Genomic DNA, 25827 nt, shown 5'->3' with positions numbered 1-25827 from the left:
TTACTAATGATTGCTATTTATTTTGTTAAGTCAATAAAAAGTGCATAGTACAAGCCCTTTATCCCAATCCAAGTACTCAGTAAAAGATTACTAGGAAACTGCAAATGGCACAGATTATTGTTTGTTTGGCATAATTCAGACATTTTAAACCACCGACTTACATTAGGTACGCCACATCATCACTCTTCCTTTTTCAATCATGAACATTACAAGGCTAAGTGATCTGCAGACAATACATGAATACGTATGATTTCTCATTTCAGAGTATAATAATTGTGTTAAGCAGACTCTAAAAATACTATTGTTTTAACAAAATTCTACACTAAGGTATAATTGTAAACTTCCCTCCGTATTTCCCAAGTTGCTGCAACTTGAGTCTCTCACTAACCGAGCCTAAAACCCTCATTACAGGATTAATCATATCCTGAAGCTCCACATACCTCTAATCTCTTCCACACTTCTCAAAATTTACCATAAACATCTGTAACCATGATACAATTTTTTCATCACAAAGTACATCACTGAAGGCCAGATTTCTGCCACCCTTACTAAAGCTGCTACTAGTACATTATCTCAGAGTAGTTCCACAAACGTCAGTGCAACTACTTCATGAGTAAGGCACCATTTAACATGAATAAGAGTGGCAAAATACAGTCCTACAATTAATTAATTTTAATTAAGAGTGGTGATCTGAAGGTTGTATCTTGGAAAGATTATCTGAATCTAAAAGGCCTACATTTTTATGTGGGATAGTGGCCTGGCTCTTCAATAAAACCTTTTACAATAAAATATTTCCAATGTGTTTTTTTTTCTTTTACATAGAAAATTTAAAATAGCAATTTACATGAGGAACGCATACATGTATGAAATCACTGGGACAATTAAAATGAATTTAAAGCAAAGACAGTTCATTTAAATGTCAAACACAACATTACACTGAGCAAAAAGTTCACTTGCCTAGACTGTCAGAGCTGGGTGCACATGGTGGGTTTTACAAATACATACAGAGACATGTAAATAAAGCGAGACCGATCCTCACAAGTGAGGAGCATCTGCTGTAAATCTCACCAGTCAATGCGATGAGGAGCAGTGCTCTGTCTGAAGCCTGTTCCAGTTGGCTTTTTAATCAACTGGAAGCCTGTTTTATGCAACCAATACTGAAGAATTCTGGCAAAAAAAAGCTTGGAGAAGAGGTAATTGTAGGAGATCATACCTATTTTCTTGTTGGTTCAACAAAATTGTGCTGTATTACTTATTCTATTTAAAACAGTATCCTGAACTTAAATGTACACAGAAGGCAAAAAGCAAGCACAGTCAGACTGCCTGTCCCAGTGACATCTTTACACAGTGATTGTGGCCTGTACACCATTAGACCTCACAGGACAAATTCAGCTTCTCTGCTGCAGCTCCACTGCTTCACGTGGACCTGCACTGACATCTCTGAGAGCATCTGGCCCAATCATCTTCTTTTTTGTTTACAATTTTTTTTTTACACATGCTCCTATGCCTGGGAGCATGCTATTCCACAGAAATTCAAAGGGAAGTTACATCATATTACAGAAGCCTTTCTTCAGGTCTATGTACCTTTACAAGGAGGCTTGGCTGGCCTGCCATTTACCCTGAGGAGGAAAACCCTGCGCCTGTCAACCATTGGATCTGATGTGAGATTTTTGTTGGGACCCATTAATACAAACCTTTAGGCATCTTAACAGTTAGTCCCTTCAGCTCTGTAACTAAAGTCTTAATGAAAGGTTTGTAGAGGAAGGCTTTGAATTCCCATATGTCTGTTCTACTGACCTTTATGGAAAGAAGCTTCATGTTGGTAACATAAAAACGTTGTTTACATTACTCTCATCGATTTTTCCAATTGATCAAGAAAAATATACAGTGTTACTTTTCTGTACATCTTTAAAATGTTCTTAAAATAATGTACATAAAAAAAGTCATTCCCGTTTGCTACAACGGGAGACGTGCACGGGTACGTGCACAGCCACACACGCACACACAAACACACCACACACACAAATATTAGAGGGACAAGACACGCCATATGTAGTCACCTGTAAGTTTGTTAGTCTACAATTATCAGTAGATAAGGATGAAATGTTAAGAATTGTTGATAACATACAGGTGAAAAAAACTGAATACCTAGTATTTGTTGAATATGAAAAGTCGGTAACCTTGGTAACATACTTGAATTATTTCATCCTGTCCAATCAAGGCTAGAAACTTGTTAAGATACCAGTTATCAAAAGACTATACCAGAACAGAAAATTCTACTAAGTTCTTCTCACTGTATTTCTCTTTTCATTAAGTCTATAAATAAACAAAATAATTTTTTCAATAAATTTTTGGACAATATATTGAATAATATGTGTATTTTAATAATGAACAAGACTAAATTAATTTATTTTTTGGCAGTATAATCTTTTGTGTAAAGTTCTCAATATATATGTCAAAGCTTTGATAGTGGCAATTATCACATTCAGTTCTTTGCACACACACACACACACACACAGAGTATAATTCTAATGGACAATTCGTGCTTTTGCCAACAATCCTGAAAACTATTTTAGAGGTCCAAAGACCAGAGTAAAAGCTGCTCTGAATCCAGGGCAAATATAAAATAGTATCAATTTTTCACCACATAACTAAGCTAGTAGTTGCAATCATAATATAACTCTCAAAAGCATACTGAAGAAAAAATACGGATTAATCTGAAGAAAGGCCAGAAACCTTCCACTATTATAGGACAGGGTTTTTCTTTTTCTTTCAATGCATATCAGAAATCACTGCAAAGAAATTAGGAACCTTGTAACAGAAGGAGACCGAGTGGAATGTCTGCAGCAACAGTAACAACCAAAAAAACTCCTGCAATGCCTTATCGTTATTCAAATGACAATCTGCTAGGAATTGTGGTAGCACAAATTAACTTAAAATCGAAGTCACTAAAAGCAGTTCATGAAGATAACTGCTGAATGGTAATTCTGCTCTATATAAATGAGAAAAGAAAACAGTATTGAATGGAGTCTAGGAGTAATCTGGTCTCTTCGTTCATTTGGTCGTGCAAGGTTTTAGCTGCTGAACTTTTCCAATGCTGAACACTCTAGTCCACTGGTGGGGCTGGTGGTTCTTGTCCCTAGGAAGAAGGCAGGAGGAAAAGGATAAAAAAACCAAACAACCCATGTACAGGATTAGAAACAGTGCTTTAATGTAAGAGGATTTAGCAATAAAAGAAGTCAGAACAGTTACACTGTGCTTTCTTTTAAGACCTTTCAGCATCTCTCTCAATATTCAGAGTAAATGAGAATAAAAAGAACAGTACCATTTCCTGCATCAATTAGCATTTTGCTGTAATTCCACATCTAGGATAAAGATCATCTTCCTAAGTTTCATGCTGTGATTTTGTTTACTGGCTTCTGTAAAAGTTGTGATTCCCCCCTTGTACATAAGGAGGCAAGAGGCAGCTCCAACCAGGGACAGATGGTGTCGAGAGGACATTTTGACCCACACTCTGTCTCCTGTGCCTGCTCCATCCCATGGCAGGCCTCACAGCTGGCCTTTGTGATTCTTTGTGCTTTCACTTTGGCTTTACTCATTTTCATCGTTAATGGAGTTCCAAAAGTACACAGGGAAAAAAAGAGTAGGAAAAAATGACTATAAGATAGTCAGTATTAAAACCAAATGCATGTAAGCTATTGTAGAGTCTCTCTGCAGGTCACTTTTAAGACACACTTACATTATGTGGGCTGGTTGGCTTTCCGGCTGTGTTGGATCCTCTGAGATTACTAGGTCTCAGTAAGAATAAGACAAGCGCAATCACCACCCAGGCCATCATTATCATGGCAAAGCTGATGCCATTGTCACCAGAGGGATTTGGTCCTGGCACTATAGACAAGGAAAACTCAAGTTGTAACACAGATTGACAGCAGAGTTCTTTCCCCAAAATGAAATAAAAAATGCAATGTAAGCCTCAGAAAAAAAAACCCTGAAATATTTTTTCAATTGAGTTATCTGATTTGTCCTTCCTTTTGGCTTTGAGACAAGTAATTCTTGGTTACTGTTATACTGTTTTTAAATCACATTTCTTATCCCTTTGAAAAAAAAGGATATATTTCATAAGATTTCACTGGCATTCTCAGAATATTTCATGAATATTTCTTAGTTCACATTAACTCCTAATGAACTGGAGATGATAAACACACACTTTATGTTTAAGAAATCAAACTTGTTTTTTAAGAAATCAAACTTGATGCAAAATACATTTGTGGGAAAACCCCCCATCTGTATGTTGGTGTTTGTTTTTTGCCTACAACAAATAAAAGAGTAAGACTAAAGAGATGAACGCTTAGATCCACTGTTAGGCCCCATACAGAGGACATGCTAATTCTAGTAAGAAGGGAGCAAATTAATGGTTGTAATCTTATTTGCTACTGTAAGTTATTTATTGAGAGTTTGTTGGAACAAGTGTCTGAGTCAATATGCCAGATCTCTGTGACTGATCATCCAGATCATGTGGTAGCATCATCTGATAGCATCAAGGAAAAAGTGTCAGGAGAGGAAAAAATGCTGAGGAGATATATGGAAAACTGAAGCCCATGAATACAAAGTGAAAAGTTTACACCTAATTTCAATACAGAATGGCTGAGACATCACAGCATGGAAATAAAGCTGAGAAAATTCCCTCAGACTGGAAATGGCTGGTTAGTCTTTTTGGATCAAGAAATCCTTGCAAATACTGGCATATTTGAAAACAACAGCTTTTCTCCTGTTAAACATAATTTCAAATAATCAAACTGTAACTCATGGTGTCAAATGAAGTGTAAATCAATGTATCATTAATTACCTATGGTACTTACATGGTACCATTTATAATAGTATCTAAAGATCTAACATCTTCATTAATGATCCATCAGATCAATTAATACAGAGCAATTAATAAAAAGTATAATGAATAACCTTCAGAAAGAGAAGAGCTACTCTATCTTATTACTCAAGCTGAAAACTTTAACATCTGGAAATTCCACAGATACCCATATCCATCAGATTTTTCAGTTAACTCATCTGGATCACCTCATTCAGTCAAGTCTGGATTCAGTACCAGCTGGAAGCTGCTCTTATTTAACATTTGCTAGATATCCAGTGAACTGCTGAAGTCAGTTATTTCCTCGAAGGTTAATGCTGATACCAAAGAACCATTCTCATCACTGCCCTACAGAGTAGTATTTTTAACACAGGCTCTTCTGTGAAAGTGGTTTCTTCATAACACAGCTAAGACAGAGCAGAGGGGCACTGTGGGGAAGGTGAAGCTACACCATTCACAACACTGCTGCTCTGTGAATAAGACTTCACAAGTTGGGGCTGTCAGACCGATGTCCTTTACCAACATCACATGCACTCAAAATGTCAAAGAAGAAAAAACATGTATTATGGAAGTTCATGCTTGTCAAAGCACAAACAACACCTTTATCTTGTATGAGCAAATGAAACTGCCATGCAGCTCTTGCCTTTTAAATGTCCAAAAGACAGACATTTCAGAACTACAGAATTTGCTAAGGCAGAGGAATTTTACGACTGGAAGTATATACAAGTGACAGCTCTTCTGGAGATCTAAGTGAATAAATGGCTGTGTATGAGGACAAGGTATAGTGCAAAGAAAATAAATGAGAATGCTACAGCCTCTAATTAATGAAACATTAAGATATAATGGATTCAGAAAGCATATGGAATTGTGCAAGTATTAGTTTAGACTTGTAATTGGTGTTAACATGATATATCAGTATTTTAAATCTTGGATCACCTATATATATGCAATCCAGTGAAGCAGCATATAATCCAGCATGAAAAGAACAAGTGCTTTATTTGGGGGCTTTATAGCCCCCCTGAGACTACTTTCAGCAGCACATAAGACAGCCTTAGGTATCTGCTTTGACATGTATGTTCAGTAGAACACTGAACATTCAGATCACCTGTTAGGCTGGATTCCTCACAATATGCAGAGAAACAGAAACTAGTCAAGCTGCCTTCTACACTTTTTGCTCAACCATAGGGCACTTAGGGTCCATAGTTAAACAAAAGTTGGCATATGTAAATACTGCTAGGTCAGCTCATGCTATGGGGAGCAGAAGGAACCACAGGGAAACCACAGGCATTCGTGCAAGACACAATTTCTATCTAGCCTGCATTGTAATTCAGTTTGGATGGAAGCAAGTGTGCTGAAACATGTTCTAAACTAAGTTAAGCAGGACAACAGCTTGGCCCTGTACCACCTACCCAACTCATGCCAGATAATAGAACACACACAACACTGTCTACACTATTCAAGTGCCATTAAAGCCCTATCTCTCACAAATGACCATGTGTTTTAATAAGCATGTGAGATATTTCAGAATATGTTACATTAATGTCTTAACATAAGGAGAGGAGGATAAGCAGAATCTCACATAACTGGGGTGAATCACACTTTTCAAAGCTTTTCATCACAAACCAAGAGAACAAACAAGAACCTGTTTCAGCTACTGGGAGCAATAATATGTAGAAGACAACAATCTTTTGCTACAAAGACCACCATCACTGAGATCACAAAATCATCAGAAAAAAAAATCTTATGGATATAGAACAGTTGAGTGAAACTGAAGCCAAGTAGGATGGGATTTATGCTGTTGGGTAGAAGAAAAAAAAATTATTTTTAAGAGTTCACAACCTCAGTGCTTTACCTAAAATTCATATCTTTGCAGGTAATTTAGAAATGCTTTTTTGATTCCCTGACGAAAAAAGGGCTATCCTATAAAAGGACCTGTGGATTGTATTTTTTAATATTTCCAGATGACTAGAAGATTGTCCTTTTCTGACCTCACAGATTAATTTCCCCACCACCATTAATTTTGATGGATGGATCTGGTTATTAGCCTCCAGTGTCTGGGAGACACCAACTAGTACAGAATGTAGCAGTACATACTTCTGTGTCACTGAGTGACAGGAAACTTACAGTCTCTAGCCTGCCTTTCCACACAACACCAAATCCAGCCCAAGGTCTGTATTTTCAGAGTATCTGGTCACCTGGGCTCATGTACTTCTGAATGAAGCCTGTGAGCAGTTTTGCCCCTTTGGTTACCTGGCATGTTTTTACATCCCGTTTGAATCATTTCTGACCTGGAGAAAGGTTTACGAGGGGCTGGTCTGAGACTGTGGGATAAACTCCTCTGGGAGCTAATGACTATGGTGAATCTTATCTCATTGCTCCTTATAAGAGATACAGTTCTTTGGCTTGCTTTTTCCTATAGAAACAGAGACTAGGCCACATTAAACTACTATTCTCTTGGAAGGAAAGAAATAATCTTCTGTGACAGATGTTGGCCACCTTGTTTAATGTTCTACTAGAAGGCAGACAAACTACTAAAATGACAAGTGGTAAAAATAATTTCTAAGCATTAAAGGTCAACCATCTCCTGGTTGTACAACTGAAATATCAAGAATAGAACACTGAAATTAATAAATGCCCTTGTTCAATACTCTTTACATCAACTTTTTTCTCCTCTGAAAGGGCTTTCATTCAGAGTGAGGTTTTACTCTAACGAAAAAGACTGCTTTTCTTTTACTGTAAAAGTATATTCCATGTGGTACTTTTTGTCTGCTCTCTTAGGGTAGAAATATCATCTTTTGGATCTTCAGCTTTTTACGGTTTAACAGCTGCATGCAGGACAGCAAAATCATGCTCTCTGACTTCTGCCTTCTCTTTTTCACTGTGTTTTTAGCCTTGCCTGTTCTGTGAAAGAAAGGTAGGAAACCATTCAGAGAGAGGGGTACTACAGATGAATCATCAGGGAAGATAAAGAGCCTGTGGGACCTTCAGCAGATAATAATCCCTGCAAGCTGGCACTCTCAAAGGCAGGACAAGGAAACTGAAGAAAGCCGAAAAGGACCTAAGCAGAAGAAGGAAGAAGGGAATTACCAGAAAAGGGAGGGAAAAGTTGGCAGACACCATGCTGTTAGGCTAAGCTGCTGTGACTCCCCTAATGAGTACAACTCAAGATGAATCACAGAGACGCATTCATTTAAAAAGACATAGTAATTTGGAAGTAGAGCAGACGACATTTGAGACAGTCATCTCTGACGATACTACAAGCTAGTAGAGCACTTAGAATAGCCTTGAAAATATGGATGTGGTAAATCGAGGTCACAACATCTGGGAATTGCTAGAATACGAATTAAAAACTCAGGCAGTGGTACCTCATTTCCTTTGACATAGAAGGCTGACTGTGAAGGGCCAAGAGTCATTAGAGCAGCTGAGTACCAGCTGGGGATCCTCCCTGGGCTGGATGAACTGCTGATGTTGCAACTGCAACACACTTCAGAGAAATCTTCCCTGCTCCACTTGCATTAGACAGAATTCAGAAAATAATTATGGCTTATTCCTCATTTCAAGGGAAACTGTAAGAGCTGCTGATTTGCTGTGCATAAACAATCCTAGCAGAATATTAGATGTGTTGCATATTCAAAACTTGCAGCCTTTTTTCTCCAAGGCACCCACTGAAGTGGAGGGAACAGTCATCAGCCTCTGATACATGCTTTACCATCGCAGCAGATACTCGGATGGAGAGTCAGCAGATGAACAGCCATCAAGCAGAGTGCCCAAATGCTCTCTGGAGCAGTGCTCATATCCTGCTGTATGTAGGAGTACAAATCCAAAAGCACTCATCGAGACCCTGGCAGTAAACTCTCTGCAGGGTAGTCACTACAATATCTTGTGCTAATGACTATAAATAAAAATGTACAGCTAATAAAACAAAATTGTGAACTAGGAAGTCTTGGTGATACCACTTTGATCTGGCTCCAAAGTTCTAAAAAAAACCCCTGAAATCAAGGGTTGAAAAAACAAAGTGTGTTCAGGAAGAACCAATGCAGGGTGTTTCTGATAGCTTCCAGCTGGTAGCAATAGCATAACACATGATGCTGCTGTGACACTGGCTGAACCACAGCCCTGATGCTTCCCAAAACAAAACCACATACATCTCATCAGTTATTCCACAACCTTGCAACTTAAGAATCTGTGTATGACAACACTCCCAGTTGCTCTTCCAGAAGGAAGACCAAATACAGGGAATGAGCAAACAAGTGGGAGTGAAACAAGCTTCTTCATATCAAAGTCCTGAAATGAGGAATCAAAGTCAGCAAGTTACAGGAAATGAAGCTGTGGAATCTAAGGAAGAGGAGATCCACCTCAAACATAACCTCATCACAGTATAGCTCATCAGAACAGGATGAAGCAATGGTCAGAAGACTAGCCAAGAAATGTTTTAATCTGTCTCTGAAAACATCTCTAGAAGCTTCTCCAGGCTCAATGTGTTTGTTTTTGCCTTTGACTGCTGGGAGTCGTACAGAGCTCATGGTGGCCTAAGCACAGAGTAACAGAAGCATCACAAAATAATCTGACAAATCAGCAGTTGGTGTCACTGCATCAGCAGAAAAATACCTTTGCTGAAACTAAATTTAAGGCAATATAATAAAGTAGGAGAGCATTTAGTCTATAATTTTTGCTTTGGTTTTTGAAACAAACCACTGGTTTGGAACACTTGCTGCCAAATTGCTTGCATCTGCACAGTTATTGGATCTCTTTCAGGATGGAAAGCTATTTGCTGCAACATTCACGTCCCCACTGCACTATAGCTCACTAGCATGAAAGCTATCCCACAAGCTTTGTGCCCACACATAACAGAACTTGTGAATTTCCACAGTCTTCAGCCTAAGAGCTTCATAAATATCGAGGAGCCAAGACTCCAAAGGCTTGAGTAAGAATGACTTACGATCGCTTGGTTTTGATTGTGGGCTAAAGTTCAGAAAGCTGCACAGCCTGACTGTGCCTAATTCTAATATGGAATATATTATGTCCCCTGTCACCTACCTCTTTCCTTTTCCTACATGCCTGTGGTTTAAAAAAAACAACAACAAACAAACCACATATTGATGTCTAAGGTGTAGGAGATCGAATTGTCTGCCCTATGACAGGTGCATTCAGGAGAGGAGGGGGGCTGGAAGTCACACAGCCTAACTTGGAAGGCCCATAAAGAAAGGGTAAAGCCAGCAGCACTGTTATGGAACATGTGCATCCCACTTTTTTTTTTTTTCAGGGGTTATATCTGGGATAGCTTTTTTCCTTCAGCCCAACACAGAAATTACTCTGGGACTGTTTCACAATGGGAGTGTACAGTGCAAGTCCAAGCTAGATGCCCACCTCTAAACAGGTTTTACTGGGGAGTGAAGAGGAAGGAACATGAGAGTGAATGAAAGCAAGCTCTTTCCCCACCATACTGGAAACCCTGACTTCACTGCTCCTACACCTGTACAAGACAGGCACCAGTAGCTCCTTCTTCCAAGAACACTGATGAAGTGCTCCCTGCTCCCTCCGAGCATTATAGTAGTGCTGATGCAGGCTAATTGGGTCCATTCATATGCTCAATTGGTAAAGCAATACAGGAAAAACAGATCCACTTCATTTTTATTTATAAACATTTGGCAACGTTCCCTCTAGACCATGAAAAGTGCAAACAGAGAGCCTCAGGGCAAGCCTACATTACTGCATAACCTCTCTGCAGCTCTGCTTCCCTGCCCATGTTGGTAACGACTGACTGTTCTAGATACATTCCCCATTTGGGAGGGTTTTTTTATGCATTTCACAGCAAATTTCAAGGAAGTGTACTCATCAGTACTCTTCTTCATTAACTACACAGCCATCGAGTCAAACAGAAGTGCAGTCACAGTGTATGACAACTTATCAGTCAGAGCTGGTGGGGAATCTCGTGTCCCTCACAGCGGAGTAGAGGGTTCACAGTAGAGAATCACAGAATCATCAGAGTTGGAAGGGACCTCTAGAGATCATCTAGTCCAACTCCCCCACTAAAGCAGGAAAGCAGTACTGATAGTATTGCTGATAAAGCTGTACTGATAGCAAGTTACTCAGCCCCAGCCATGAACATGTGTATATGTGGGGGTCTGTGCTGAATATCCAGTCTTCACTGGTTAGGCTGCTATGACTAAGGAGGACTAATAAAGCCACCTCCAAATTTTCTCCTTAGGGAAAAATGGAAGTAATCCTATTTGCAGATCATGGTAAGATTCAGTAATGCTTGGGGCACAATCGATGGTCATGCTGGTATATTGATACCTCCAGCCTGCTCACCACTGCCACTTCCATACAATGCTTCAAATGTACAAATGTTAATCTGCATCACAAATACACAGGAATACATCCCCACATAACAAGTTTAGCACTGTAGTATTTGATTTTGTGTAATACGTTCCTATAACATTATATCACCTGCTGCATTTTAAAGACCAGTCTAACTGTATTTTAATTACTAGTGTTTATTTTACTTCTATGCATCTGATATCAACAGTTACTCACATTCCTGAAGGCATTCTGTGTCTGTGCAGTACGACTGGGATTGTCTTAGCTGAAACAGAAAAAGAAAGGCATGACACTCAGCAATGAGACTCGGTCAGCTTCTACCAAAATCTTTATTCTTTATGGGACACAGAGAGGTTAAATGGATGGGATATAATATGCTGTAATATGGAAATAGGTTCTTCCCTTGCTTACATAAACTACACTGATTAATAATAAGAGTTTTTAAAAAGTACAGAACTGTCACAATGCTTTGGTTAGAATGGGTATTTGATTTTTCACAGGTTTTATGTCATGGTAGTGTCACAAATCCCAACACTGCTTGTCATAACAGGCTTATCTGTTTACTATCAGCATAAATAAACAAATGAAAGAGAAGAACCCAAATTTCCCCTTGTATTGGCACAAATTATTTTCTCTATGTAGTCATAATACGCAAAACACATCAAGGAAACAGATGAGCAACTGAAGGAGGAAGACATTTGGAAAAGTTTAAGCTCCTTAGTTTATTATAATAATTTCCAATGACTGATGAATTTGACAAAGAAAAAAATGTAATTTGAGATTGATCACATTCTTTCTTTCCTTCATATATTAAGATCTGCTAGCAAATTTACTGAGACTACAAATAAGTTCATTAGGAAGTACTGGAAATATGGATTTAACCTTTCAGCTATTTCTGTAGTTAAAAACAGCAGCAAGGGTAATAAAAAATACTTCTATTTACCTTATTAAAAAAATAAATCTATCAAACTATGCATATTTCCTGCCCTTCTTATATAAAAGTAAAGTTCATTTTACTTTGAAACTTAGGAAGTCATTCTCAAAGAGGACTTTTTACATCAACAATAGCACTAATTTGGAATATCTGACGGAGAGGTTTCTGATCTGGGAAAACTGGGTATCACTATACCCACATTTTAAAGAGATCAGCGACATACTTACCTTCTGTTTGTATAAGGGTTTAATCCTGGAAGGAGATTAATTTATAGTCTCTACTCTGTAAAAAACAGTTTGCAGCTACTCTTCAAGATGGAATGATGCCCAGAATGGAAAGGCACATGCTAAGAAACATCGTACATATCAACAAGCACATCACATCTAGTTACCCCTCTGTCCCCTGGATGGCTACGACTCATACAGCATATCCAGCCTGCCCAAATAGGCAACACTGCCTTGGGGTGTTCCAGCTGCAGGATCAGCTATCTCCCATTCTAAGTCTTACACTCTGTCCAAATACAACTTTTTTTAAACCATGAAATTAATGTTTCTATAAAAGCCATCTCAAAAAATGGTGTGGGTGCTTTCTCTTCCTGGACTTGCCTACCAAGTGGGCTTCCACTGCTACAAAAAAACCCCAAAAGCTCCAGCTTTGACTGACATGAACATGTTAACCACCAGAGACGCCTGTTTAACAACAACAGTGTGGTGTTATGGCTACAGTTGGCCTTTCCTGAAGAGTGGTTTCAGGGGTGACCACGATCACACCATGCGATGTCCTTCACTGTCCCCTTGACCATTTCTTCATGAAAAGCCTCCACACTGTCTGGAAATACCCGTTGATGTAGCAGGCCACTTGATCAAGACACAAAAAGTATTAAATACCTGAGATTTTGCGTGCCCAGGGGGTGCACTCAGATACTGAGTTTTATCCTATATGCATGCTTGGTGACTTCTCAAAAAACAGGACAAGCTCCAACAGCTTAGAATGAAAAGTAATGCTGGAAACACCAATGACAGAAATATTACAAGCAAGCAGTCTTAAGAAAAATACCATTAAGAGTTGCTCTAAAGATCTCTGCTGAAAAAATGCTCTTTCCTGCTGATAAGGAAAAAAGTCTACTTATGTATGGAGGAACAATGTACAGAGGAACCTTTACAAAGGACAGAGCCACCTGTCTGATAACAGGACTGTGCTCTCCAGAGAGCCTGGACAACAAACATTCATTTTTTTCATGGGAATTTAGAAACTAATTGTACAAGGTAGTATTTGAAACCTCAAATCATGTTGTAAAACAGTTACAAGTGAAAAGTATAAAAAACCTGTATTTTTAAGAATTTGGATTAAATTGCTCTAAATTGAAAACAGTATATAATCATATAATCATTCAGATTTAGAGATCCCACCTAAAAAAATTACACCTCATAGTCTCTGCTATATTCATATCCAGCAATACAATTATTTCTTAGAAATATTTATTAACTATTCTGGGTAATATTAAAATGTTTTCTGAAAACTACCTGTGCTGTAGAAGATTTGGTCAGAACAGGACCACCCATAGACTCAAATAGGATTTAAGAAGCCACAGATCACACAGTAAAAACCACACTCAAATATCTTCCCATGCTCACTGCCCTCCTGACTACAAGCATGTGCAAAACCTGAGTACTTCACAAGCAGAAGCTGTAGGAGAGCGGACTCTGTACAGTCAGGAAGCCAGGTTACAAATCTGTTTTGAACATTTTGAACAGCTCAGTGGCAGGCTTGTGTATTCTCCTGGGATGAAACATGGCAGAACATGGAAAACAAGCAGCAGTAAAAATAGGTTTTTCTCAATTCACTTGGGTGAACTAGTTCCTCCTAGCTTTGCAACCCAATACAAATCTGATCCCTTGTGGTCACTCAACTAGACAAAAGATGAGAAACAATTCTGGTACGTGTATGAAAAGCTTATGCAAGTTGAATGGCTGGGAAAGGTAATGCCTTTTGCCTAAACAAAAATGCCCCTTCTACCAGTTAGCTCTCCCTTGATAACTAGTCCCTTAAGGGACATAGCAAGTGTTAGAAAAAAAAATTCAATGTGAGACATTCCAATCATCAGGTAACTGAAAAAAGAGCAATTATTAGGAACTGTCCTTTGTATTCGGATTTTCTGTTGCAGTGTAAAGGGCGAGTTAAGATGGAAGTGGAATAATAGTGAAAAGTCAAACCAGACCTTCCTTCTTCTCAACAAAACCCTCAAAAAGACTTTTCAAATATAGTAAATTTTTCAGACTGGGAACTCAACATAATTGATGAGATGAGAAAAATCTGAATAGAGAAGTAATTCTTAGAATATGTTAACTCTTACATACTTAAAAGTTTAACATCTTTATTGATGATCTTGATAAGGACATAGAGTGTATCATCAGTAAGTTTGCAGATGACACCAAGCTAGGTGGGAGTGTTGATCTGCATGAGGATAGGGAGGCTCTACAGAGAGACTTGGACAGATCAGATCCTTGGGCAAATGTTAATGGTCTGGGCTTCAACAAGGCCAAGTGCCGGGTCCTGCACTTGGGCCACAACAACCCCAGGCAACACTACAGGCTTGGGGAAGTGTGGCTTGAAAGTGTCTGACAGAAAAGGACCTGGGGGTTCTCATTGACAAGCAGCTGAATATGAGCCAGCAGTGTGCCCAGGTGGCCAAGAAAGCCAATGGCATCCTGGCTTGTACTAGAAATACAGTGAGGATGAGGGGAGACCTCATCAGTCTCTACAACTACCTGAAAGGTCACTGTAGAGAGGTTGGTGCTGGTCTCTTTTCGTAAGTAATCAGTGACAGAACAAGAGGGAATGGCTTCAAGCTGCAACAGGGGAGGTTTAGACTGGACATTAGGAAAAATTTCTTCACAGAGATAGTGGTTAGACACTGGAATAGGCTGCCCAGGGAGGTGGCTGAGTCACCATCCCTGGATGTGTTTAAGGGTCGTTTGGATGTGGTGTTGGTGGATATGGTTTAGGGTTTAGGGGAGAACTTTGTAGAGTAGGGATGATGGTTGGACTCGGTGATCCCAAGGGACTTTTCCAATCTGAATAGTTCTAGATTCTATGAAAAAGCAGTATTACTAATGGTGTGTTTGGGTTTATTCATCTTTCAGAGATTGTGTTGTCAAAAATGTTAATTCAGTAGATTAATAGTCGACTGCCTGATCTGACACCTGCTAAAGTCAGCAACAACCTTTCATGTTTTTCAGTCTATTCTGGAACAAGCCCTTAAAAAGAACACAGAAATCAGGTGAGTGAAACAAAATACTAGGGCTTATTCAGCAAAAGAAGAATAGAGTTAAAAATGTTACAAAACTAAATATTTATAGAAATTATTATTTAAGTAAATAATATTATTTAAATATATGAATAAATAAAAATATTTTAAACTATTATTTAAATAACGAGGATTATATCTGAATTTTAACATTCTCTGTGCATTTTGTCATCCAAATAGAATAAATGGCTTAGAGCACGTGAGCCAAAAAATGAACTAATTTATCTTTCATCGTCCAAAGTGAATTCAACACAAACTGTAAACAGAACAAAAACTGAAAGGGAGGTAAAAAGGCTAAAAAATTTTCAGTTTTAATACAGAGCAAACTTGCAGGCAATGTAAGTAATAATACTAACTACAGATGCACATTATTTTAAACACAGCTGTGAGCTTTAATTCCCTCCAAGTACGTTTAAAATCTTGAACAGCATAAGTCAAAATAATTTAAATTAATAATCCCCACAACATAAGAACTTTTGGTCAATATGAATATTTGGTTTCTATGAAGCTTCTCCTAAGTTCTGGGAACTGGGAGGCACCAGTGGCTGAATTACAGCAAATCAGCATCCTTTTACTGCCATTATTTCAAATGTAAACACAAAACAATGCCAAGAAAAAAAGAAACCAAGTTAATTCTAGTGGTAAGACAGAAAAGGGCTTTACCTCACTCTTTCCCCATGACACTCAAATTTTGCATTGCAAAAATAAAGAAAGCACATTTAAAATGTGTTTCCAGATCAAATCTGAAATAGTTCTTCCTTTCCTTCTTTTTTTCTTTTTTTCTTTTTCCAAGACACAGTTTTTAGCCCCAGTTCACACCAGCACAACAGTATTTAGCTCCCACTCCTTTGATACTATATGTAAAGTTCAGTTTTAATATGCCATCTTGTGGATCAACAGGATCCACCCATCAAGCATACCTGAAATGTGACTGTGTCCTGCTGCTACTCTTACACCAGATGCCATGTTCTGATAGAGTCTGCACAGTTTTTAGCAGTGAGAGCCACCATTTTTCACAATCCCCAGCTATGAACAAAATGTGAACAGTCACATTGCTATCAGACTCAGGAAACTTTTTTGTGAAGTCACTAGAGTAAGTAAAGTCTCTAATTTTTCATGGAAACCCACTACAGGCACACAAACATGCCACTGTGTGGTGAAAACAAGGTGTGAACCTCTACTGCATGTTAGATGCTCCACAAAATCACTGAAGTCCAAGGGAAATAGCAAGCCCAGTGGAACAGCTTCATCTAGCTAAACAGAGAACTTGTTTTTCCAATACAGTGACCTCAGCCACTGGGATAATTTCAGTCTTCCCATGAAAGACGTTAAGCTACTTTGCATTTACCACTCATCACAGATAGCTACCGTGGAGAAGGAAATTCAGACTTCTGACTGCCTTCACAGTAACTTGCTCTTGCGTCAATGCTCTTGCTTCCTCTTCAGGGGACTTCTCTGAAACTCTTCAAATGAGTTTTCAGAATTTGCTACCCCAGAGTTCAACAATCTCACAAATCCTGGGGCTGGTCCTGCAATTTCTGCTCTTTTTAATTAAAGTCAGTAGCATCTTGCCTGAAAAAAAGATTAAGAGTTCCTACCCAGTATGAACACTTAAGTGTATTATTTAATAGCTAAAAAAACCCGCCAAGAAACAAATAACAAACACAAAGCATACATATATCAGGAAGATAGCAATGATCAGACAGCTCACTAGTTTGGCATTTTTCAGAAGAAGTAATGGGATATCCCTGTCCGAAAGCACTTTCCAGCTCCAGAAATGTTGTAATAAAGAGGTAGAAAAACAAGAAGAAAAGGACTAGTGGCAGGAACAGCGCAATGATCGATGAAGTCTAGTGTGAATGGCAGATGAGATGAAAATACATTCTTTATGTAGGGATAATTAAAATAATTGCCTTTTAGAGTAACTTTTGAGGCAGCTCAAAGCAGAAATAAATCCTCAGAAAAGACATTAATGAAAGATTAGCAAGTTCATGCGCCTGGTCAGGAAAAGACCTCCCTACAAAAAAATTGTGATGGAAGAAAGCCCAGAGAAATGTGTGAAAGAAACAGATAAATTAGGCACAAAGATAAGAGAACAGAAACGGATAATGTTGGCAATGAGGAGAAAAGGAGATAACACGGAAAGCAAGGACAGATAACTAACTTGATACAGTCATTTATACCATGAATAAAAGTAAATTTAAAATGGAATTATAGACTGTTGACATAAATTTTTTTGTGATAGCAAGGGCAAAATATCATCCCTTGTGAAAATACTTTTTTGCAATTTAGACCAGTTGTAAGCTCTGGTTTTTCTCTCCAATGATGCCAGAAGATGACAACACTATGGCATACTCCTGATTACATTCTCATGCTTCTGGGTAATTAAATTACTGTTTAAGCTTTCTTGGCAGCCACATCTGTTCTGTTCAAAGTATACAAATGATTTAGTAAACAGAATGATAAATAAATTGCTATAGTAGGATAGGCCAGTCCTAAATACAAGCCAGGCTGCAAATTGAATTGTAGCATTATCTGTAGAGTTCAGATTTAAAGATGCAAAAAATGACACCTACATGCATTATTCTGCTACAAGCTGGCCACAAGAAGTAAGAAAAATAAGGGGGGAAAGAAGGACATACTGATGGAATTAAATTGTCTTTTAAACTATCCTCTTAGAGGAACAAACAAGTGAAAACTGAACACTGCCTTGCTCAATCCTACATTTTCTATGAGCAGAATGAAAATAAAATATATGATTTTGCATATAAGGACAGAATAACAGGTTGCATTAAAAATAGGGAGCTTGGTCCTGTGAGGTGACAAGTTATTTTCTCTCCCATGGCAAATGAGAGTGAAGGATTGCTGGTACCTTTTAGAACAATAATACTAGATTACAAACCAGTTATGACAGAGGGAGAACATTAACTTTCATACTGAAAGACATGAAATTTTATGGAAGAAGTTGCAGCAGATAAACAAGTCAGAGAGACCACTGTGCAAATAGGAACCCTAATTCAGGCAAGAACTCATTCTTCCCTTTATTTTCTCATTTGTCCTAGAATTGCTGTTTAGCCTTGGCATCATATAGATCCCCCTTTTCCACACTTCCCTCACTTTCCTATAATTTAATTACTTTTATTGGTACTTAATTTTATAATTTTGCTGGCCTTAAGGACCTAGGATGTCACTGGCATCCTACTTTTAATGAGTGTAAAGCAGAATGAATTACCAGATCAGGGAGAGTCAGGACAGGAAGACAGAATCATAGAATCATAGAATCACAGAATCATAGGGGTTGGAAGGGACCTCGAAAGATCATCTAGTCCAACCCCCCCGCCAGAGCAGGGTCACCTAGAGTACATCACACAGGAAGGCGTCCAGGTGGGTTTTGAATGTCTCCAGAGAAGGAGACTCCACAACCTCTCTGGGCAGCCTGTTCCAGTGCTCTGTCACTCTCACAGTAAAAAAATTTTTTCTGATATTCACCTTAAACCTCCTATGCTCCAATTTGTATCCATTACTCCTTGTCCTATCACTGGTCATCACTGAAAAAAGCTTAACTCCATCTTCTTGACACTCACCCTTACGTATTTGTAAACATTGATGAGGTCACCCCTCAGTCTCCTTTTCTCCAAACTAAAGAGACCCAGCTCCCTCAGCCTTTCCTCATCAGGGAGATGTTCCACTCCCTTCATCATCTTTGTGGCTCTGCGCTGGACTCTTTCAAGCACTTCCCTGTCCTTCTTGAACTGAGGGGCCCAGAACTGGACACAATACTCCAGATGCGGCCTCACCAATGCAGAATAGAGGGGGAGGAGAACCTCTCTTGACCTACTAACCACACCCTTTCTAATGCACCCCAGGATGCCATTGGCCTTCTCAGCCACAAGGGCACATTGCTGGCTCATGGTCATCCTCCTGTCTACCATGACCCCCAGGTCCCTTTCACCTACACTGCTCTCCAGCAGGTCAGCCCCCAACCTGTACTGGTACATGACATTTTTCTTCCCCAAATGCAAAACTCTACACTTGCCCTTGTTAAACTTCATCAGGTTTTTCCCCGCCCAAGTCTCCAGCCTGTCTAAGTCTCTCTGAATGGCAGCACAGCCTTCTGGTGTGTCAGCCACTCCTCCCAGCTTGGTGTCATCAGCAAACTTGCTGAGGGTACATTCTGTACCCTCATCCAGGTCGTTGATGAAGATGTTGAACAACATCGGTCCCAGTACCAACCCCTGAGGGACTCCACTAGTCACAGGCCTCCAACTAGATTCTGCCCCATTGACTACAACTCTCTGACTTCTTCCTTTCAACTAGTTCTTGATCCACCTCACTGCCTGATCATCAAACCCATACTTGATCAACTTATCTACAAGGATGCTGTGGGAGACGGTGTCAAATGCTTTACTGAAATCAAGATAGACCACATCCACCGCTCTACCATCATCTATCCACCTAGTAATTTCCTCATAGAAGGCTATGAGGTTAGTCAAACATGACTTACCCTAGGTAAAAACATGTTGACTGCAAAGATGAAGTAGTGCGATAGTCAGAATCATTACAAGGAGCTCACAGCACCTGTGAGTACATTAAATACTAGACAACAAATGACAAGATACAATCCTACACAATATTACTACAGAAGCACTTGAAAACATTCATAAACAACATAGACAGGTCTCCCAAGAAGGCATTAGCAAACATATCTTTTTTCACCAAAGAGTTCACAGAATCACAGAATATTAGGGGTTGGAAGGGACCTCTGAAGTTCATGGAGTCCAACCCCTCTGCTGGAGCAGGAGCAAAAAACTAGGGCAGATCACTCAAAAAGGCATCCAGATGGGTCTTGAAAGTCTCCAGAGGAGACTCCACAACCTCCCTGGGGAGCCTGTTCCAGTGCTCCGTAACCCTCACAGTAAAGTTCTTCCTCATGTTAAGGTGGAACCTCCTATGCTCAAGTTTGAGTCCATTGCCCCTTGTCCTATCACAGGGCACAAGTGAAAAGAGCTTGTCCCTGCCTTCTTGATGCCCAGCCCTCATGTATTTATAGACATTAATTAGATCACCCCTCAGCCTTCTCCTCTCTAGACTGAAAAGCCTCAGGTCTCTCAGCCTTTCCTTGCAAGGCAGGTGTTCCAGTTCCTTAATCATCCTTGTAGCCTCTGTTGGACTCTCTCAAGTAGATCCCTGTTCTTCTTGAACTGGGGAGTCCAGAACTGGACACAATACTCCAAGTGAGGTCTCACCAGGGCCAAGTAGAGGGGGAGGAGAACCTCCCTTGATCTGCTGGAGACACTCCTCTTAATGGACCCCAAGATACCATTGGCCTTCTTGGCCACAAGGGCACATTGTTGTCCCATGGAGAACTTGTTGTCTACCAGGACTCCAAGGTCCTTCTCCATGGAGCTGCTCTCTTAACAGATCACCTCCTAGCCTGTACTTGTGCATTTTGTTGTTCCTTCCCATGTGCAGGACTCTGCACTTGCTCTTGTTGAATCTCATTAGGTTCCTCTTTGCTCAGCTAACCAGCCTGTCCAAATCTTGCAGAATGGCTGCACGGCCTTCAGGTGAACCAGCCAATCCTCCCAGCTTCGTGTCATCAGCAAACTTACTACGACACTCTGTCCCATCATCAAGGTCATTGATAAAGATGTTGAACAGGACTGGACCCAGCACTGATCCCTGAGGGACTCCACTAGTTACAGGTCTCCAGCTGGACTCTGCACCACTGACCACCATTCTTTAGGCTCTTTTGTGTAGCCAGTTCTTAATCCATCTCATTAACCACTCTTTTATCTCACATATTCTGAGCTTGCTCACAAGGATATTATGGGAGACTGTATCAAAAGCCTTACTAAGGTCAAGGAAGACAACATTCACTGGTCTCCCTGCATCTATCCACTCAATCACAACATCATAGAAGGCTACCGGACTAGTCAAGCATGATTTTCCCTTGGTAAATCCATGCTGACTACTCCTGATAACCTTCTTCTCTTCCATGTCCTTAGAGATGACCTCCAAAATGAGCCGCTCCATCATTTTTCCAGGAATGGAGGTGAGGCTGACTGGTATATATTTCCTGGATCTTCCTTCTTGCCCTTTTTGAAGACTGGAGTGACACTGGCCTTCCTCCAGTCCTCTGGCACCTCTCCTGTTTGCAATGATCTTTCAAAAATGATGGAGAGTGGTAGGGCAATAACACTCTTGGGTGCATCTCATCAGGGCCCATGGACTTGTGCACATTCAATTTACATAACTGATCTCTGACCCACCCTTCATTGACTAATGGAGAGTCTTCCCTCCTCCAGGCTTCCTCTCCTATATCCAGGATCTGAAGCTCATAAGGGCTGGTCTTAGTAAAGACTGAAGCACAGAAGGCATTCGGCAACTCTGCCTTCTCTGCGTCCTCTGTTACCAGGGCTCCCACCTCATTCAGCAGTGAGCCTGTATTTTCCTTATTCTTCCTTTTACTACTGATAAATTTGAAGAAGCTCTTTTTGTTCTCCTTTACTTCCTTTGCCAGTTTAAGTTCTAAGAGGGCTTTGGCCTTTCGTGCTGTTTTCCTACATACCCTAACAATGTCCCTATAGTTCTCCCAAGTGACAAGTCCGTTCTTCCATGAACTGAACATTTCTTTCTTCCATGAGACTTTCTTCAGAAGATCCTGCTTATCCATGCAGGTCATTTACCACCTCTGCCTGATTTTCTACTCAAAGGAATGCACCTATCTTGGGCTTGGAGGAACTGGTATTTAAAAACTGACCAGCTTTCCGGGACTCCCTTTGCTTCCAGAGTTTTAGCCCATGGGATTCCTGCAACTAGATCTTTGAAGAGTCCAAAGTTAGCCCTACAGAAGTCCAGGGTTGTAATCCTACTTATTGCCCTGCTTCTTCCTTGTAAAATATTAAATTCTACCATGTCATGGTCACTGTCGCCAAGGCTTAATGTCCCCAACCCGACTTTCTTTATTCATTAATGTAAGGTTTAGCAGTGCTCCTCTCCTCGTTGGTTCCTCCACTACCTGCATTAGAAAATTACCACCAATGTACTGCAAGAACCTTTTGGACTGAACCTGCTTTGCTGTGGACTTTCCAACAAATATCAGGGTGATTGAAGTCACCCATAAGTACTATAAAGTCACCCTTAAGTTGAGTATCTTCTGCAAAATGATACATGTTAGCAAATGAAAAGGGTACTCCCACCTGGACAGCCTTGAGGAAAAGGCTTAGAACTAGGAGTTCCAACAGGTAAGTACAGTTTGCTCCGAGTGTTGATTACATCCACATGTGGTCTGAAAGAAAAGGCGCAATTTTCTCCTTTGTCCTCAAAAGAGAAGGCTGCAACACAGCTCTTGTCATCGAACACAGTTCAGCCATTCCTAATACAGTTTATAGCTAATAATTACTTCAGGAATATCAAGCTGTCATAATTTTCAAAGCATAATTTTCTACAGTGCTTGTAGGACTGTCACACTATGCATGCTTTGAAGCAGTCATGAGATGTGACTGAGATCTGTTTTTATTGTTGTTGTTTTTTAATATATACTGGTTAAGAAGCAGCAGCTTCCAGCACACCACAAAGCTTGGGAATTAGAAAAGCAAAGAATGACAGGCACCTTCAACTTTTAGTTAAGTCCTGATACTTAACTCCTTGTAGGAAAAAATAGTCTCCAAGTGACATGGACCCTAGTGGACTACTTGTCTCTTTTTCATTAAAAAAAAAATATCCACTTATCTGTCTAGAAAATACTGTCCATTTAAACTGCTTGATCTACAACTAGTTTGTTGCTTAAAGACCATTAGCAGTGCATGGATTCTGTGATACAGTTTTGGGGCCTTAATCTGTGCCACAACAGCACCTTGAGCACCCACTGAAGGTGGGGAAATTATGTCAGTGGAGCAAGAGTGATCGGAAACAGCCTCGTGCCCTGCCACTCCAACCTTGTGTTTTATCCTTTTGGCTCAGTGACTTCGGACATACAGCAAGTCTTTTTCTATGCATCTCAGAAGGATGATAGCTTCTTTGTCCTAATGAGCAACCAAAGGTTCAGCTGTTGGGAAAGGTCCTTTTTGAATCAGCTTGAGTGCCAAGAAATTGGGAACTGAAGGCACAGGTTTAGAAAAAAGGTGCAAGTGGGAGAAAAATGCAATTTGCTGCTTTCGTGGTGGTTGGCTAAGAAGGGCTACAGACCACAAGCAGTAGCAGCTGGTATTAAAAAATAATTACAAGGCAGATGACATGTAACGTGTAAAAAGTCTCCAGGGCAACCTTTGTATTTAGAAGAGGACTTTAAATTATCACATATGTATCCAGCATAGTTCTGCTGTACTTTCAGTAGAATGCCATATCAGTAGGGTAACCCACTTTTGATGGTTGCCTTAGGGACTATGCAAGTCCAGTTTAGCTGTGCTGACACCTCAACAGCTTTTCAGCCATTTGCAGCACACAACACAGATCTATTTTAGTTGTCTGTATTTATTCTGTGCTGTTTGCACAAGGTCTCCCTCAGCCAAGATTCATGGCTATGCTGGATACTATTTCAGACTATGCCAGTTTATAATAGTAAGGCTCTAAAATGACCTGGCCAAGTGAGTTATGTGGAAACTTGGTTGACAAAACAGTGTTTGAACCAATTGTCTTGATTTAGTTTGAGGATTTGCAACTTTTCCTATAAAAAAATCTAGTGACACCTCAAAATACAAGAGAGATTAAAATAAAAAATTATTTGCTTTGTGTTCCCCAGCGTTTTTTAGACATTCAAGCCTTCTGGTACAGCAACACAACTACACATGGGTCATTACTTTGCAATTAGCTACAGAAAGGTACATAAGGTTGTAATTCTCATCAAATCAAATGGTTGTAAGGCCATAAAATCCCTACAGTAGAAGTGCTGGCAGTTCATAAAAATGGGCCCTTGTGTGTTAGAGAACTAGAAATGTTTTGGGTTAAAGAACATATTGCTCATTTTCATAGAAACTAGTACGAAAGAATTCTAAAGTCACATTTCCTCTAAAACAAATACTGTATCAAAGGGGGGAAAAAAAGGATGCTTACATCATACAAAGTGATGTGTTTTACTGGCTTGCTTTGACATTTCTGGCCACTCTAAGCAGTCATACACAGGTCTCAGCTTCATGGAAGATGCTCTATGTGTAATTAGCCTCTGCCACCACGTACACTGTGTTTTCAGTCTAGTTTTTAGACTTGAAGTGAGCTTTGTGCTAACTTACTCTGAGAGCATCAAAGTCTGGAGAAGTAACATAGTGCAATCAGATTTTCGTTTTACAAAGTGAAAAATAGGGAAACAAAAATTTTAAATATAACATTGTTCTATCCAGAGATGTGCTATCTTCTGCCACATCTAAGATAGGAACCATGTCCTCTGGATACCACACAAGGATCTTCACCGTGGTTCTTTCAAACAACTGGTCCCTTGTCTGACCCCTCATTAAAGTACTTCATGTTGTTCCTTGTTCTTCATTCTTGAACTTTGTCTCTTCTTGTCCAAATAAGTTTTGCAGATGGAGTAGACTGAACAAAAGATAAAGTCATACAAGCTAACAGACCTGTCATTGTCTCCTGACAACTCTTGTGTATCTGCAGAGGACGGGAAGTCTTGTGATATTTTTCTTCTATGCTTACTTCCTCTTATGGAAGTTAGCAATTATTTGCTATATCCAGAGTAAACAGTGAGCCCAACATACAATAGCCAAATTGTTACACAACATCAAATCATAACAGATGTTGCCATGGGTATTACATGCTAGAAATTATATTTATGAAGTCACAGCCAAAGACTTTAGATTTCTGCTGTTTCCTAGGAATGTCTGGAAATCATAATGTTTGCACATTATTTAGAGTAGCCATACTACAGAAGTTTACCATGTGCAAAATTTTCATATTTTGACACCAAGGAGAACCCTGAAAAATCCACTTCAGAAAAATGATAGCATATTCAGCATAAGAGAATTCAGTGCCACTTAAGCATGTATATATAAATCACCCAGTTAACCTAATAAGCAGCACAAAAATCTTTTAATAGTAAAATGCACATTAGAGTTGTACAGTCCACTGTCCATAAAATCCCCATGGTATTACGAATTAAGAAAAAAACTCAACAAACAAATCCCTGCTTAGTCAAGCAAAATGGACAGAAAAATAATCAAGCCACGTAGCTTAGTAAGAATCAGGCTTTTAAAAAACAAACAGCTTTCTTGTTTGCAATTTTCTGTGGTGTTGATAATAGCAAAGAGGAAGAAGAGTTTAAATGACAATAGCTTTTTTTTTCTTTGTATAAGCATTAAATGTAATGACAAGATGAACTGACATACGCATTTCAAGTAGGGATTTAAACTATAATGCTATATATTAAAAATATGTATTCATCCACAAATTGTGCTT

At 39.5% G+C, this 25827-nt stretch overlaps 1 protein-coding gene across 1 annotated transcript in view; it reads right to left on the bottom strand.

The window, feature by feature from the left end:
• SMIM14 (small integral membrane protein 14) overlaps window positions 1–25827 on the bottom strand; it is a 45138-nt gene continuing 19311 nt past the window's right edge. The window contains exons 3-5 of the mRNA XM_051618755.1: window positions 11402–11450; window positions 3740–3888; window positions 1–3139 (exon numbers count right to left, since the gene is read on the bottom strand). Of these exons, the coding sequence (XP_051474715.1) occupies window positions 3107–3139; window positions 3740–3888; window positions 11402–11450 (231 nt within the window). The 3' untranslated portion in view covers window positions 1–3106. The remainder of the gene's footprint in view (window positions 3140–3739; window positions 3889–11401; window positions 11451–25827) is intronic.

This window comes from Apus apus, chromosome 4 (assembly GCF_020740795.1).
Source record: "Apus apus isolate bApuApu2 chromosome 4, bApuApu2.pri.cur, whole genome shotgun sequence".
Classification (NCBI taxonomy): domain Eukaryota; kingdom Metazoa; phylum Chordata; class Aves; order Apodiformes; family Apodidae; genus Apus; species Apus apus.
The sequence above is the reverse complement of the archived record's forward strand: the minus strand, read 5'-3'. Positions and strand labels throughout refer to the sequence as shown.